This window comes from Mirounga leonina, unplaced genomic scaffold (assembly GCF_011800145.1).
Source record: "Mirounga leonina isolate KUSES-001 unplaced genomic scaffold, KU_Mleo_1.0 Mir_53, whole genome shotgun sequence".
In the NCBI taxonomy this organism is placed as follows: Eukaryota; Metazoa; Chordata; class Mammalia; order Carnivora; family Phocidae; genus Mirounga; species Mirounga leonina.
In genome coordinates this window covers 13,497,866-13,515,774 of record NW_023270807.1, presented here as the reverse complement: position 1 = coordinate 13,515,774, position 17,909 = coordinate 13,497,866, and the positions used below count along the sequence as shown (strand labels likewise).

Below are 17,909 nucleotides of genomic sequence, written 5' to 3'. Positions count from 1 at the left end.
CTTTATGACCCCATGTAGCAGTTTGGACAAAGCCAGTGTATAAATACAGAGAGAAGGTGCTTTGAAGAGGAAGACGCCAGAGCGTGCTGCTCAGGGAAAGCCACACCTCACAGAGGGTTGGTGCCAAGGGCTCATCCTGAGCTTGCAGCTTTGAGATTTGACTTGGCATTTCACCCTGCTCTCCTCAGATCTGCATACTGCAGACCCACACCGACCCAGTTTACAAGTGACTGAGAAGCCAGAATGACGATAGAATACACTGTCCAGTGAGTTGGGTTCAGTTCCCACCCAGCTACCTTTGTGATACTGGGCAAATCACAATTTTCCTAGGTGTTATTGCCTTATCTGTGCAATTAGAATGTTAATGCTTTATAAAGATGTTCCAAGAGCCAACACCTTAACATAAAACCCCGGGAGACTATAGTGATTATTATTATACTGTCATTTTGGTTGTTGTCTCCATTATAACTGTACAGGTCAACTTTACAAGACTGAATAATAGATCAGAAAATTGCTTGTTGAGCATAGGATTCGAGCACCAGGAACCAGAAGTCCTTCAGGAGTGCCTCCCTGGGGCTGGAATGGCTGGGCACACTGTCGGCTGACATAAAGGACACTATTGCTAGAATCCGAAGACCCTTTATCCAGACAGTGTTGGATCATCTCCACGGCAGTTTTAATCCGTAGTTTACTTTTTTCTTAATTTCATGAAGTCACCACTTTTTTGGTCTGGGGGGCCTCTATTTGTTTACACTTGTTTCAAAACAGCCTTTTGAGGGGTAGTTATTGTCCTTCTAGGATTCGCTCCTTCTTCTCGCTCCACATTCAGGAAGTGAAATTTGCAGGAGGGCACCTAATTCGTCCCCAGGAGGGGCTGCAGATGCTGAGTGCTTAGAGAAGGCAGTCCATTCCTTTGACAGGTAACAATGGGAGAGCGTGCTTCTTTTTTTAATTCATTAGAATAGAGTAGCCATATAGAAAGACCTTCCCTCCCATGCCAATCCCATGGATTTGTCTTTAATTTTATTTTCCCTATGGTTTAGGGATTGACATCCTGAAACTCGTCGCAGCCCAAGTTGGAAGCCAGTGGAAGGACATCTACCAGTTTCTGTGCAATGCCAGTGAGAGAGAAGTGGCTGCTTTCTCCAACGGGTACACGGCCGACCATGAGCGGGCCTACGCCGCTCTGCAGCACTGGACCATCCGGGGGCCCGAGGCCAGCCTCGCCCAGTTAATCAGCGCCCTGCGTCAGCACCGACGCAATGATGTCGTGGAGAAGATTCGGGGACTGATGGAAGATACGGCCCAGGTAATGTACCTGGGTTGTTGGTCTTTACAACTAACCTTTTGCTCCCTGAACCAGGGATATATAATAAGGAAACATACAGATGTTAGGTGTTTTGGTTAACACACATTCCCCTTCTAGGGCCGTGGTTCTCAGTGGTTGTCCATTACAATCATCTAGAAACTTTATTTTTTTTTAACTTGTATTAGTTTAAAGATTTTACTTATTTATTTGAGAGAGAGAGAGAGAGGGCGCACAGGCGGTGGGAGGAGCAGAGAGAGAGAGGGAGAAGCAGATTCTCCTGATGTGGGGCTCGATCCCAGTGCCCCGGGATCATGACCTGAGCAGAAGGCAGATGCTTAACTGACTGAGTCACCCAGGTGCCCCCATCTAGAAACTTTAAAAGAATTCTGATAGTTGGACCCCACTGTAGACCAGTGAGATCAGAATCTCTAGGGGGAGGACCACAAATCAGTATTTTAAAAAGTTCCCTAAATAATGCTAATGTACAAAGTTGAGAATCATCCTATTTGGGGTATGTTCTAGCATCAGACTATACAGTCAGATCTGCTTCTTGTTATCCCATGTAAAGTCTCATTTTGCGTAACACACTTGGAACAAATCCAAGAAGGAAGATTTTTTTTTTTTCCCTATTCTCTCTCCACCCACCCATTGCCCCCAGGATATTTTTTTGTGATATAGTTTAGGGAGCCTCGATCTTACCTTCTGAGGATGCAGATCGTGCTGACAGCAGTGGGTAACAGGATTGATCGATCCTTCTTCTTGGGCTGGTTCAGTCTGCACATCAGATGGGAACTGAGGGGACCCAGGAGTGTGATTTACTAATAGTCACTGGTCACTGAGCTTTGACTTTGGAGCCAGGCATTTGGATTTGAATCCTGGCTCTGACACTTATTAGCTGGGTGACCAAGGACAAGTTACTTCAACTTTCTCTGTTTCTGTTTTCTCATGTGTAAGCCAGCCTTAATGGGCTAATTAAGATTAGAGGTAAAGTACATGGGATGCCTGATGCATTGAAGGTGTTTTACAAATGGTAGTTATGATCATAACGTAACTGATTTTACTTAGCCTTTCCTTACTCATAGTATGCATCCCTGAAAGGCCATGAATTAAGTACAAATTTGGGTATTGACTTATATGTCTCACAGACTTCGATTAAAGTTTCCGAATGTATTCCCAAAGTAAAGGAAATGTTGCCACCGAGACCTGATAAAACCCACTTAAAATTTAAAAGGCCATTCTGTTGCTGTTATTTTCCAGTGCTCTAAACTCATTATCTAAAGAGCTGGAGAGAGACTTTCCCCCATCAACTGTAATTTACGACCATTCTGTACCAAGTTTTGTATATCAAGGGACTCAGTTTTATATATTTAAGAGGTCCAAGTGCTTTTATTCTTTTTTATATGAACAGTGTAGTATTTCTTCACTATGAAAGTAAACATTTATCAGGTGGATCTTTTATTTATGTGACTGGATAAAGTTTATAGTGCTAAATGATGCTGAAAGTGGTCTTTAAACTCCTGGCATATTTTTAACTTCTTTGAGATGTGGAATTTCAGAAAAAAATATTTATGAATAGAAGGGATGGTAAACATTCAAAGGCACACACCAATGTCTTGTAACTTCCTGAGAACGATATCAGAAGTGTGGCTCAAACATGAATGGGCTTCCTTGGAATGTTGACTTTAAGAGCTGGTAAGATGAGCAGCAGACCTGAAGAAGGATCCAGATACTGGAGAATAAGTCATTAGATCTTTTTGATGATACTTACAAGAAAGGTAAAATGTGGTTGATGCAGTGTTAGGATTTGGTTAAATGGAATATTTGATAAAGTGGAAAGATGATTATGATGAATTTTTAAGGAAAAAGGAGGTTTCTCATTAGAAATATAACCACGGGAAAACATAAACATGGAGAAATGAAAAAGCACAAATGTTAATGTTACATTACTAATTCCAGGTGGTACAATTAGAAGTGATTTTTTTGGGGTGCCTGGGTGGCTCAGTTGGTTAAGCGACTGCCTTCGGCTCAGGTCATGATCCTGGAGTCCCAGGATCGAGTCCCACATCGGGCTACCTGCTCAGCAGGGAGTCTGCTTCTCCCTCTCTTGCTCCCCCCTCTTGTGCTCTTTCTCTCTCTCACTCTCTCTCTCAAATAAATAAATAAAATCTTAAAAAAAAAGAAGTGATTTTTTTTTTCTGCAGTGAAAACAGGTTACTTTTGTGATTTAAAGTATTTCATCAAATGACTAAGCTGAAGGGGCACCCGAGAAAAGATAGGTAGGGCTTTGTGCTAAATTGAGAGGGAGGCCCTCCTCATTTCGGTTTCAGGAGAGCAGACAGTGGTTTGTGTGACAACCCATTCTTCCTTATTAGCATTGACTGAGATTTGTAACGTTGGGTCAGATTTGCCAAAAAAAATTGTTAAAACTTACTTCGCTTTTGGATTCTGCAAGTCTGTTTCATTTTTCTGTTGTACACTCAGCATTTAGAATTTGGTCCTAGTGTTCGGAGTTACTTCTCTTTTGGAGGGGGTCATGATGGTGGTGGAGTATTAACTGTAACAAATTACTTGTATGTTTCTCTGATGATTCTTTTGAGGTCCATGAATGCCTACTGAGCACCTGCTTTATTCCAGGCACTGTCACAGGTGCTGGGAAAGGTGGGCCCAAAGTCTCTGTGGAGAAGACTGCATATCAAGGAGAGTGATTCATAACAAAAATCACAGCGTCAGTGAATAAGAAAACAAAACAAAATACGTAGTCCCCAAGTGCCAAACTCTTGTACCCTTTAGTTCTTTCCTCTTATCTCGTCTATATCCAAGATTCTAATATCTATTTTGTTACTTATTTTTTAAGGGAGAGGGACATCAGTGCATCCTATAGCTTTCTCTGTGTTTCTAGTGTAGCCTGTGTGTGATGACGGAGGCTAAGAAGCCAATATTAAGCTTCTCGGTCCATGTTTTCATAATGCCCATCATTGTCTAGCCACATTGTGGACCCAGCTCCTGACTCTAATTTTAATAGCCAAGGAGCATGGATTTCTGCCGGTCAGCTCTTACTAATCACACAGTATGTAATTGTCTGCAGGTTATCTCTGAGATTAGTTGAGTCAAACAAGACAGAATGCAGGGGGCATAATTGAGACTTATTCTTCCCACTTGATGATGGATTTGTATTCTTTGTGTATTGTGGTCCTGCTGGGGACTTGAGACTTGGCCCTAGGAGTTAATGGAACCTTAATGTGTAAAAATGACTGTGTGTGTATTATTTGAAAATGGTTAATGTTTTTTCCTATTCATGAACCTGAGAGCACCCATCTTATATTCCACTCAAAGGATTAGCCTGGTGTGCCTTTTATTTACCTCTGTCAGGAACAGCTGGTCCATTATTAACCATGGTGGCCTATTAGCCATTTTTTAATTAAATGCATCCCAGTCTGACTTTTTCTTGTTTTAAAAAATTTCTTTGTGTACTAAAAATATTATATAATAATATTCACTTTTTGGTGTACTGTCGAGTCCTTTATTTATTTAATTTTTATTTTTTTTAATTCATTTATTTGACACAGAGAGAACGAGAGAGAGAAAGAGAAAACACAAGCAGGGGGAACGGCAGGCAGAAGGAGAAGCAGGCTCCCCCCTGAGCAAGGAGCCCGATGCGGGGCTCCATCCCAGGACCCTGAGATCATGACCCGAGCCAAAGGCAGCCACTTAACCAACTGAGGTGCCCCGGGTCCTTTTTTTAAAAAAAAAAAAAAATTAAGTTTTTAAGAGCAGTTTTAGGTTTAAAACAAAATTGAGAGGGAGGTACAGATATTTCCCATATACCTTCTGCTCCAACATTTGCATAGCCTTCCCCACTGTCAATATCACTTACCGGAATGGTACATTTTTTACCAAGGATGAATCTACACTGACATATAATAATCACCCTAAGCCGATACCTTAGAGCTCACTAAGTTGTATATTCTTTAGGTATGGACAGATGTATAATGACATATATTCATCATTATACTATCATACAGAATATTGAGACTGTTCTCCCTCCTACCCCACCCCTGACAACCACTAATCTTTTTACTGTCTCCATGATTTTGCCTTTTCCAGAATGTCCTATGGTGGAATCATGCAGCCTTTTCAGATGGGCTTCTTTCACTTAGTAACGTGCAGTTAAGGCTCCATCATGTCTTTGCATGACTTGATGGCTCATTTTTTAGCTCCAAATAATATTCCATTGTCTGATTGTACCAGTTGATTTGTCCATTCACCTTCCTGACTCTTTCTTTATCGGAGGTATGTGTTGTATTTTTCGAGTTCAGCGTCTGCAGCCTTCCAGAATCCTGTGCGTTCCTCCCGTCCAGGGCATCAGCATTTGGTAGACGCGGCAAAGCAGTGGGACAATAGTTGGAAGTTATTGGGACTTTGCCAAAGCTATTTAAAAACCCTAATACAGCATTCAAAAATGTATGCTATCTCTTTTTTTCCATCCTTTTACTTTGTTTTTTTTTTTTTTTTCCTGAGGCTTTATTTAAAGAAAGTCTTTTGTAAGCAGTATATATTTAAGGTTTCAAAAAAAATCTAGTCCGACAGTGCTTGTCATTGAATTAGAGAATTTCAGTGTGGTTACATTTCTCATGTAATTCCTCATATATTTGGAAAATATATATATTTATATATATAAATATATTTATATTTATATATATAAATATAATATAAATATTTATATATATATAAATATAAAATTTATATTATATATTTATATATATAATTTATATATTTATATATATATAAATAAATATATATATAATTAATATAAATATATTTATATATATAAATATAATATAAATATAAAAACCATCTGATTTTTTTTTTTTTGTATTTGTCCTCTCTCTCTCTTTTTTTTTTCTCTCTTCTTTCTTGCCTTCTTTGTATTAATCAAGTTTTTTTTTTATTATTCCACTTTTCCTCCTCTTGTGGCTTGTTATAAATGTTTTACTTTACTTTTAATGGTTCCCATAGAGATTACAACTTGCACACTTAAATCATGGGGGACGTTTCCTAAGTGTGTACTTCTTACTGTTTCCAAACAGCACGACAGCCTAAGGAGACTTTAATTCTATTTATCCTTCTCTTGCATTATGTTTTTTATTGTCGTGAATTTTAACACCACACATTTCTTAGCCCCCAAAAGGCATAATTAGCATGGTTTAACACAGTCAGGATTCACATGGATTTACCTGCATATTGATCTTTTCTGTTGTTCTTCATTCCTTTCTGCAGCTTCAACTTCTACGTGAGTCATTTTTCTTTGGCCTCAAGAATACTTAGTGCAGGTTTCTAGCAATAAATTCTGTTTTTCTGTGTCTGGAAAATGCCAACTAAATAAAAAAATTGCATTATTTGCCCCCCCTTTTTAAAAGATTTTATTTATTTATTTGACAGAAAGAGAGCTCTGAAAGAGAGAGAGCACAAGCAAGGGGAGAGGCACAGGGAGAGGGAGAGAAGCAGGCTCCCTGCTGAACAGGGAGCCCAACTTGGGACTCGATCCCAGGACCCTGAGATCATGATGTGAGCCGAAGGCAGACGCTTCTGACTGAGCCACCCGGGCACCCGTGCCCTTTGTTTTTGAAGGATAGCTGGAAAAGAGAATTTAGTTTGACTGTTATTTCCTCCTGCTGCTTTCATATCTGGATTTAAGTTTCCCCTGCTAAAGAGCAAAGGGGATGTCGTGATTTTATGTTCCTATCTATATTACATAACAAATTAGGTGTACAGTATTTTACCAGACACTTTGGGCAACACAAAGATGAGTATAAAATGGGGTCAGTGCTGTCAAGGAAGCTTACAGTTGAATGGAAGAAACATATATACTTAACATGGTTTAAGGGAAGAAATCCACAAGAGTGGGAGGAGGGAAGTTGCCGGATGTATAGCTAATCAGTCGGCCATTACGGCCCCAAATGGGAACAGGAGTGTAGAGATGTGTGCCAGGTTAAATTCTGCCCTGGCAGCATATCACTTTGGGAACATTCTGGTAAGTTACCTGGCTCTCTGCCTCAGTTTGTTCTTGAGGAAATGGGAACCCCGTTAGTGCCTGTCCTGTGAGCTGTTGTGAGGATTAGTTGAGTGTGTCCCACAGTAAGTACCTGGTGAATGTTTACTATTCATAGTTGCAATTATTTCCCGATTCTAGAGGCAAGCAAGATGGAAGAAGGCTCCTAAGTAGCACCAACTCATTCACAGAATGGATCCTTTAAATCCTGAACACTGAGGGTTCGTTACTGACTGTCGGGTGGGGAGGCACCTCCAGTTCCAACACTGCTTAAAGTGGGCGGTTGAGTATCAGGGTTGCCATCCGGGTTCAGTGCCCAAGAACTGGAAATTCCAGCTAATTGTAAATATTTATTCCTTACTGCCTGAGCAAATGTTCCTAGGCTGGGGATGTTTTCTCTAGTGAAGAAACAAAGGTGATGGTATGTGTGAAGATAATGGTCTGCTTTCTCACTGGCTGTCAGAAAAAGGGAAACAAAATTGAGCAACTGAATTTCTAGGTTTACTCTCCCCTCCCCTCCCCTCTGCTTTCCCCTTCCTCTCCCCGCCTCCCCCCTCCTCTTCCCCTCCCCTTCCCCCTCCCCTCTTTTGCTCTTTCCTTTTCTTTCCTGGACTTGGTGTATTCAAATAGGCTTAACCAGTGCGCTCTTTTTCTTTTTTTCCACTGCTTGGAGGGGGTGGACTTGTTTTTTTTCTCTATAGGAAACCTTGGGTAAATGATTTCTCGGACTCAGATTTTTCTATTTAACATGGGAAATCAAGTAGTTATCAGAATTAAATGAAGTACTGTTTTGTTAAACTGTGGGATAGAAGAAAGTGAGGTAGTAAAGCGATGCTTACTGGCTAGGTTCGGCAGTAATTGTGATTTGAATTTCAGTATCCCTTTTTTGTCTTATTTTGATAAGGGATGGAAAAAGGAATTTTATGTACATTAAAAAATGCTAATCTTAAAAACAACCACAAGAATTTAAAATAATATGAAGTGTTACTTCAGCTGTCTGCTTTGACCAGAGACTCACAAATGTAAAAAATTGGTGCTGGGGTGGCACCTGGGTGGCTCAGTCGGTTAAGCGTTGGACTCTTGGTTTGGGCTCAGGTCATGATCTCAGGGTTGTGAGATCAGCCCCACGTCGGGCTCTCTGTGCTCGGTGCAGAGTTTGCCTGAGATCCTCTCTCCCTCTCCCTCTCCCTCCACCCTCCCCTCCAGAAAGAAAGAAAGAAAGAAAGGAAGGAAGAAAGAAAGAAAGAAGGAAGGAAGGAAGGAAGGAAGAAAGAAAGAAAGAAAATCTTTAAAATAAAAAAGAATTGGGGCTCGTCAGGCAGGGGAGTATCTTATCATTCCTTCCCTCCTTCCATTAGATTAGATAGAGTAAAACTACACTAGTGGACCTGAAGCCAACCTTGTTGTGGGCTGCCGTGTAGTAGAATGAGATTCTTGATCCCTTCCAGAAACCATGCAGGAGACCTATGTCCCAGAGACCCTCCCCCCCCCCCCCCCCCCCCCCCCCCCCCCCACTAGAGTAGACAGCGTTTGGAGACTGGATGGCTTTGAATCTCAACAGCGCCAGGAGCACTGGGCTTTCTGTTTTGGCAAGGACAGCACCACTGCTTCTGCACAGAGGGAATTACAGTTGCTGATTTATTTTTTTTGTTTACCAGCTGCAGGATGCAACTGTCCTTATCTATGGTCTGACTGAGACCAGCTATTTTCAGAAATTTAACACAGTGAGGGCGCGTTGAGGCAAATACCAGCTGTAGGTTTAACTGCTGGCTTTTTGGCTGTTCAAATTTGTCTTTGTCTTTAATGTGCTAGTTGGTCATCTCTGAGAAAATAAGGATTACTACCCCCAGGCCCTAAGTTGTTAGCTGAACTCGCCTGGATCTTGCGCCTGCCCTCTGCCTGCCCTCTGCCGTGTGACCACAGCGCTGAGGGGCATTTGAGGTCAAGTTACTTTCTTTGCAGCGTGTGACTGTGGGCTCTGGGGAACCCCTGGTGTGGTGAGAAGGGGACTTTATAAAGGGATTGCTGCCACACAGGAGGCCCAGGTCCTTTTAGCTGTGCTTGTGGGGAGGGCGGTCATCGTGTACAAAGAAGCGAGATCTGTGAATAAGCTGTTAGGTGTTCAGTGTCGTTTCAGGCCGTTCTACTTATTATATTCCAAGGTTTCATTTAGTTAGTCAACAACCTTTTGTCGAGCACCAGCTGTGTTTCTGGTACTATGTAAAGGAAGGTGGTCTCCGGGCCTTTCAGTAGCTCAGTCACCGAGATGGAGACTCTTGTGCAAATAATGACAATTCAGTGTGATCAGCAGATGTTAGAACAGAAGGGTACACAGGAAATTATAAGGTTGTAGAGGAAGGCAGGGGTACTGACCCACCAAAAAACACATAGAAAACAATAGCAGACATATATTTGTCCATTTGAAAGTCATTTTTTTTTTAAAGATTTTATTTATTTATTTGACATAGAGAGACACAGAGAGAGAGGGAACACAAGCAGGAGGAGTGGGAGAGGGAGAAGCAGGCTTCCCGCAGACCAGGGAGCCCGATGTGGGGCTCGATCCCAGGACCCTGGGACCATGACCTGAGCCGAAGGCAGACGCTTAACAACTGAGCCACCCAGGCGCCCCTGAAAGTCATTTTTAAAGAAAAAAAAAACCAGACTGTAGTTTCTTTCAAGACTGGATTTTGGTCCTCATCCCTGAGATTTTCCATCTGGTTTCTGCCTACGGAGCCCTACCTACTTGATCACACCAAGGGCTTCTCAAGCCTTTGACTCTGCAAAGAACACTTGTTTTACTGAGAATCTTGTTGTGTTTTGCTCGGTTGCAAGCTTTTCAGAAAGCTTTCACTGTTGTGCAGTGTGAAAAGTACAGGAATAAAGGTACGATGTCTCACTTCATGGCAGGGCTGGAGTTCGAACTTTGAATCTCTAAGAACTAATAGAAGGGACCGGTGCATCCAACAATTTGACTTTTGACTTCTTAAGTTCATAGCTGCCCGTAAGGATCTGGGGAGGATTAGAGAGAGTGTAGATACCAGAGATCATATAGATAAATGCCCAGTTCTGCACTTTGAGTGCAGGGGCTCATTGAATAGGGGCTCAATACATGTTTGCTGCTATCTTCTATGTTGAAATTTGAATTCTGCATTCTCCTTTGCTGACTCAGGAGCAAATGATACCACTCTGCACATTAAGGAGAAAGGGAACCAACATTTGCTGAGTATCTACTGTTTCCCAAACCCTGGGTTCTTGACATCTGTGATAACCTAGCAAGCTTTCATGGTCCTGAGAGGTATAGGTTGGCATTAGAATTCAGACATATTTCTGTATTTTGTTGAAGGCCATGTTCAGTGTATGATGCGCCATTATACACACGACTAAGGAAGCTATTAAAACATTACCATTTATAGTTGTAAGATATATCCCTATTTGAGAGATGTTAAAATGTGAAAAAATATACACCATAGAATTAATAAAATATGATAGTTGAGCTTGAGTGTACAGTTTATAAGGAGAAGTCTAGAAGCAGATTCTTGGGGTCTTGAGATCGATACACTCTCTCTCTTAACATGTATTCACACATGCTCTTTTTTTTTCTTTTTAAAATTGCCTTTAAGGATAAGATCGATTAACATAAGCAACTTATTTAGTAAACACAAATGGAACACCCATTATGGTTCGAGCCCTGTGCCAGACACTGGAGATACTAGATGAAAACTCATGCATACAAAACACATACAAAACAAAACACAAAAACAGGGAATCCTCCCTGAAGATGCTGACAGTTTTATAGGAGGGATAGGTATGAGCCACAATTTAGACGATATTCTGTGGATTTGAAGTGGCCTTTTATTTTTCTCCTGAGACACAGTGCCTCCATGTTCAGAAAAGGCCGAATTTATTAGTTGATGACACTTTCCACCCCTTAATACACACCCTTACTGACTTTCTCAAAGAATCCACTGAGAGGAAATCAGAATCAATATTGTGAAAACAAGCTTATTTTCTCCATCAACTACCAGTGCTGGATATCATATTTTTACTTATTTTTGGAGACAAAACTCATATCTGGATAAAGCTTCATAGCTTCCAGTTTGGGCCTAGCTTCTCCATCCTATGTTTATGAGACTGTCTCTTGATCTGTTATAACTCATGTGCCCATAGCAGATGCACTTGCTAATGAGAAATTGCACCATGGTCAACAGTCGGTTTTATGATACACCAGTTGATTTCAACATTTTAAACACTTATTCCTCATATTCTTTGGGAGCATCAGCTGTCACTCCTGATTTTCCCATTACATTTTTTTTTCACAGAGAAACTTTGATTTATCCACAGTTGGGCTTTGTCAAGGGACATGGAATGACCAACCATTAAAATGACTTGTCACCAAAAAAAGAACTAGAAAAAAACACGGGGAAATTCTTTGTTTTTAATCTCACAACAGTAGGTAAGTCTCTTCTGACAATGATAGAAAACACTGAAGTCATACAAGAAAGAATCAACTCCTTAACAATAAATGTACAAGCCAGAAAGCATCATAGGCAAAATCAAAAGACAGAATAATGACTGGGAGAAGTTGTTTGCAACATAGGGTTAAGAGCCTTAAAAAAAAAAAATGAAGAGCTTTTACAAATTAATTAAGAGACCAATGACCCAAAAGAAAAATGGGCAGTCTGTGAACAAGAGAGTTCACAGAAAAGGAAATACTGAAGATTCTTAAAGGTATAGGTTTTTTAGCCTTGTTCAGAATAAGAAGAATTAAAATGGAAACCTACACTGAGATACAATTTTAAGCTCTTAGATGGTAAAGAGGGAAAAGTATGACACCATTTTTTTTGTGTTGTGAGGGTGTAGGGAAAGAAGCACAGTATCCATTGCTAATGTGTGTGTACATTCGCCCAACCCTTATGGAGAACCATCTGTATTATCTACCAAAGCGTATGGCAGTTGACTACTGACCTTGCACTCCCAGGAATATGTCCTACATGTAGTCGCACCTACCTCCGCCACGTGTGTAGAAATTGCAAGTCCAAGTATTCCTCTGCATAAATGCCCTTCAACAGAGAATTGGTCGTGTAAGTTGTGGAACGTCCACACAGTGGAACAGTCTGCACTTGTCGAAAGGAGTTAGTCAGCCGTTTATGTGCTAACCTCAAGAACTGTTTTTAAATGGAAAAAAGGCAAAGTGCAGAACAGTGGGTGCGCTCGGCCACCATATTGTGTTAAAAAAAAGTAAAAGTAAAAAAATGTAATAAATACAGAAGAGCTGGGATCAGGTGGAGACTATATATTACCTATTTATTGGTATATCGACTGTGTGGAAGAGGACACGAGGAACTGGTAAGAGTCACCACCAGCAGGGGGACTGAGTAGCTGAGGGAGAAGTATTGTTCATGGTAGCCCCTTTCATACTTTTGGAATTATGTACCAGGTATAGTTCTAATTCTAAGAATGCATCCAACTAATAATTTTATTAAATAATACTAATTTAATCAAATTGAGCAGGTTCAAAACACTTTGAGTCACTGAGATGAGCTTGAGCCTTCTTACCTCAAGGTCATGAGTTTCCTATGAAGTTCCTTTCTATCTTCCACAACGCCTTAAGGCAAGCTTGTAAGATTCATGCAACTTCTTTTCATGGTTAGAATTGTTCAAAGGCTGTTTTGTGGGAAAGGCTTCCTAATGGGTTCTCAGTGAGTGAAATTTAAGGAAGCCCACGTCATTTCCAGCAGCATGATCTCCTCATGTGTCCATGGGGCTGAGCTTTTGTAAGGCTCAGCAGTATGTCTGAATGTGAGTGAGCTCCAGCTCTGAACTAAGAGAGCCCACTTACTCTTATCTAATCACTTCCTTTCTAGTCCGTGAGTCAGCTCAGGGCTGCAGTGTTACTGTTGATGTCCGCAGCCGGGACAGCTTACAGACACATGCGCCTGCAGCTGGGCGGGGCTCACCCTCCCCGAGCCAGCTGGTTCTTACCAGCTCTAGCAGCTTCCTACAGCACTACTTGGGGCTTCCTCTGGCTCTTCCCCTCTGCATCCAGGAGAGGAACAGATCCCTTATTTAGGGCAAGGATTGGCCACCTTGACTTAAATGTGGGTGGATTCGTAGGCTTTGGGATTCAGTTTTGAAGTTAACTCTTAGAAATAAACAGAATTGATGGATGACATATACACGCAAGACTGGCAACTACCTTGACTTGGGCTTGGGGTAGTTCAGGGAGAAACACACTCTGGCCAGCTAACCTGGGATAAAGTTTAAATATAGCCTTAAGGAAGGTTGCAACTGATACAAAATACTTTCATTAGGCTATGCTTGGATAGATCTAGGGTGGGTGTAAGGTGTCTTTTAAAACAATTTCCCAGTGGCTTTGTCATTTTTTGGCCAAGGTAATCCTCTGAGCCTCCCAAGGGTGAGTTCCTTCATTCTGTGGGACCTGCTGGGGCTCCCAGCTCTCGGAGGCTCAGTGTCCACTCAGCTCTGCTACGGTGGTGGTCTGACAAAGGGCTTCCCAGGGAAGCTAAGCAGGGCTTCTTGGCATTGCACTCCTGTTGCAGCTTCCATCCCATGACCTCCAGTGGCCTTGGGGGGATCTAGACCACATAAGACCAGCAATGTCTGCTTGGCAACTGATGATTTTGATTTAAGTGTTAGCCCCGTTCCCTGCTTATGCAATGGAAGCACCTCCTTATCTCCCTTTCCTGTGGCAGGGACTGGGCAAGAGAAGAAAGACGGAAAGACAACAACAGACTAAAGAGTCAGAAGCCTAGGAAAAGTTTGGGGAATTTTTGTCTTATAGTTATTTGGCTGTTAGCCCTCTTGTATAATTATTTTCTGAACTAAAAAATAAGGCTTACGAAACAAAAAAAGTTGAAAACACAGTACAGCAAACACCCATAAACTTACCAACTAGATTTAACAGTTAATTCACATTTTAACATCTTTGCTTTATCTATATACATGCATGTATATTTCTAGTTCACATTTCCATTTCCAAGACTTCCTTCCAAATTTCTTTAAAACTGATACTACTTCTGAGGGCTAAGGAATCAGCACCTTCCCGTGTCCTTTTTTTATTTTTGTTTGCAAAAAAAATTTTACTGGGTAAATTTGGATCATGCTTGCCAAGACCTCTTACTCTGAGTTGAATTTAATAAGAATTCACACTAGAGGAATAAAGTCATTGTCTCCTACTCATTTTTCCTTTTTATTAAGTTGGGGACCACTGCTGTATTTGTTTCATTTTTTTAAGGAGAAATCATTGTATTTCTCAGGTATTATTCACTATCTGAACTTAGGAATAGAATAGATTCAGATAATTTTTGGAGAAACAGTTGGTAACTGTCATTATCTGAACCCTCATTTATATCTGAAATCCTGGAACTACATAGATTTAGATAACAAAGCTCTCCTTATTATCTGCATTCCTGTTCTCTAAACACAGGAACTACATAGACTCAGTATCTAGATACTCATATGTCAAGGGAGATAGCCCTTGCTTTTATCAGAGCCCATTCTTATGTACTTACTAGACCTATAGGAGGTCATGAAATCTAATTTGATTTCGATTACATGAGCTCTTGGGAGAGCAGGGGTAACAAGCTTGACATACTATCATCATCCTTAAATAATTTTAGTTATGTATTTATTTGTGACTGTAATTCCTTTGAGATGAAATTTTAGTGGCAATCGAATGTGTTTGTTTTTTTTAAACAGTCACTGGTCTGTTGGGATCTGGAATATTTTCAAATACAAAGCCAAGTTATTGGGCCACAGTTGAAGTGTCTGATATTTACAGAATCTCTCATCTTTATCTCAGAGCGAGAGTGTGAGCTTGCCATTGAGTTACAGATCCTTGTGGACCCTGCCTTTTGCCCCTTCCCTCTGGCTCAGAAGCCAGAGCAGCATCTTGTGGTCATGTAATTGCTTGTATTGCGTGTATGGGGGTTTGACATTTCCTATAAATGTCTAGTGGGTCCAGACAGAGAAGTGACATAGCTCAGCAAGGAGGATCACTTAGAAACTAGACGAACCTGATCTTGAATCCTTGCTTTGTGACCTTGGGCAGGTTATGCAAACCTCTTAGAGGCTCAGTTTTCTCATCTGTCAGATGAAGCTCATAAGCACTACCTTCACAGCGAATGGATTACTTATATTTCATGCTGAATCATTTTGCACAGTACTGGTATTGGTTTATTTCTTAAAGTCCCTGTTGTTTACTGGATCTGAGCAACAAGCTGGTCAGCTCAGATGGAATAGCAATTAGTTTTCATTGAATTTAGCAAATGGGCTTTTAAAAACCATTATTGAAGTGATGGAAAATTTCACAAATGTGGCATAGGATTTTCCCCACTTTCTAAGTGTTGAATGAGGTCTGGAGGGAAAGTTCAGTGGAAAGGGTAACCTTTGACTGTAAGGAAGCTTCTTCTTGAACCTATCAGGCATATCTGGCTATAGAGTGGGGGAAAAGGGGCCATGTCGAATCCAACTAGGTAGTGCCTGGAGCCAAGGGGTTAAGTTGAACCCCTTTAGCAGATTGGCAAGGAGCATCTAAGCTGGGTAATTAATGCTTCATTTCAGGGGGTCATTGATGCATCAAAGTTGTTAATTAGTTTTATGAAAACAGATTGTGCAACCACAGGAAGATTGTAATTGGGTAGTAATTGAAAATAACGCAGTGGTAAACCTTAGTTGGGTGAATCAGTCGGGGGGTAACTTGAAAGGAGAAAGGGAGTTGGGGCGGGTGGGTTGGGGGCGGGGAGAATGGCATAGCAAGAGGAGGGCAGACAATAAATAAAACATAAGTTGAACAGAGATGACCTGGTCTATCATTTTTGTTCAGAAATGAGGAAACAGGTCTAAGGAGGGAAGGGATTTTTCTAAGACCACACAGCCAGTTAGAGGTCTGTTTCCTCTCTTCCCTTGCAGTGAAATCCCAGGATATTAATGACTTTGATGTTTAGGAGTTGACTATGAGGAACATTACAATGCATGCTGGAAAGACTGCTTCTGAGGCAGAGAGTATACTTAGGAAAGCTGCTAGATCATAGGAGGGAAGAAAGGTAGTCTTAGAACCTTGTTTCATTTCACTTTTGCCATGACCAAGACTTGCAAGGATGTTCCTTTACCACCCATTACTGGACCATCCCCAAGGACTAGAAGACTCTTCAGCCTCCACAGCGTATCCTCTTAAGAAGGGCCAGTCGACGGGGAAAGTGCTTTTTGGTTTGATACTAAAAGAGAAGATTTATTTTTGAGCTTCAGTTTCAGGTTGTAATTCAGCTGAGCACCCGGAGTGGGCACTTCACTTTGGAACCTGTAGGAGCAGAGGGTTGTCCGGACACAGCTGGAAATGGCTCATTCCAGCGTAGCCCAAATACAGGTTCAGTCCCCGTTCTCACTAACGCGGCTACAAACTTCTATAGCCCAGAGGTGTTCAAGCCCCCAAATTTCAATCAATACTTTGTTTACCTCATCCATTTGGCTGGTTCCTTGGATTCAGTGGTTCTGGTAATCAAAAGGAAAACAGGTCAGCAGAGCAGCTTTAGTTAGGTGTGACTCAGCTGTGGACTTGGAGGTGAACCATTTCTCTCTCTTCCTCTATCACTTGGGACTAATAAATACAGTATCTGGAAGGACTAAGTGTACTTGCATGGAAACTAATCAGGAGGACATTTGGGGGCTCATTTGGCCAAAATAAATTGCATGCTCTTGAAGTTCACACAATAGAACCACTGGTCTGGTTTTGGCTGCTTGGGGAGCTCTCCCCTCATCATCCCTGCCTCCTCCCCTTTCTGTGTGTCTTACCGTCTCTACCTCATTTCCCCAGTGAGTCTTCCAAGTGAGCATGATGAGCTCATGGCTGGGAGGCAAAAAGAATTGTATCTTTTAAGTTTCTGCAAAGGGACTTCGATTATCTGGTGGATAGATTGCCTTCACTGGCCAAGTTTCCCGAGAGGCCTTTCTCTTAAGGCTTAATATGTACCTCACTGCAATAAGTTGGGGGGGCAGTGTTGCCCTTTTAGGCCTGAGAACTCTTAACAAAAGTCTAGAGAGGTGCTCGGACAAGTAGGTGATCTTCCAACTCTCCTGTTCCTTGGCTACCAATATAAATAGGATCCACAGCAGCCATAACATTTTCAAGTTAGCAAAAGGAAAACATACTTATCAGTGGTAACTGCTTTTAAAAAATAACATGTATTGTTTTTATAATTATAAAAGTTAATATTAATATGTCCCTGTAGAGAACTTGGAAGGCTCTAAGATGCATAAGGAATAAATTAAGTCACTTGTAATCTATTTTGTGAATATTTGGATAAGTTTATGTTTACAGCTTTTGCAAGAGGATGAGACTCTTTTCTGACTTTCTTGTTTAGAGTATTTGTCTTTTGGGGCGCCTGGGTGGATCAGTTGGTTAAGTGACTGACTTCGGCTCAGGTCATGATCCCAGATTCCTGGGATCGAATCCTGCATCGGGCTCCCTGCTTAGCAGGGAGTCTGCTTCTCCCTCTGACCCTATCCCCTCTTGTGCTCTCTCTCTCTCTCAAA

The 17,909-nt window shown here is 41.3% G+C and overlaps 1 protein-coding gene across 1 annotated transcript in view; it reads left to right on the top strand.

Annotated features, from left to right (window-relative positions):
- Positions 1 to 17,909, top strand: part of TNFRSF21 (TNF receptor superfamily member 21) — a 68,962-nt gene that overhangs the window by 42,392 nt on the left and 8,661 nt on the right. The window contains exon 4 of the mRNA XM_034991507.1: positions 1,044 to 1,309. Within this exon, the coding sequence (XP_034847398.1) occupies positions 1,044 to 1,309 (266 nt within the window). The remainder of the gene's footprint in view (positions 1 to 1,043; positions 1,310 to 17,909) is intronic.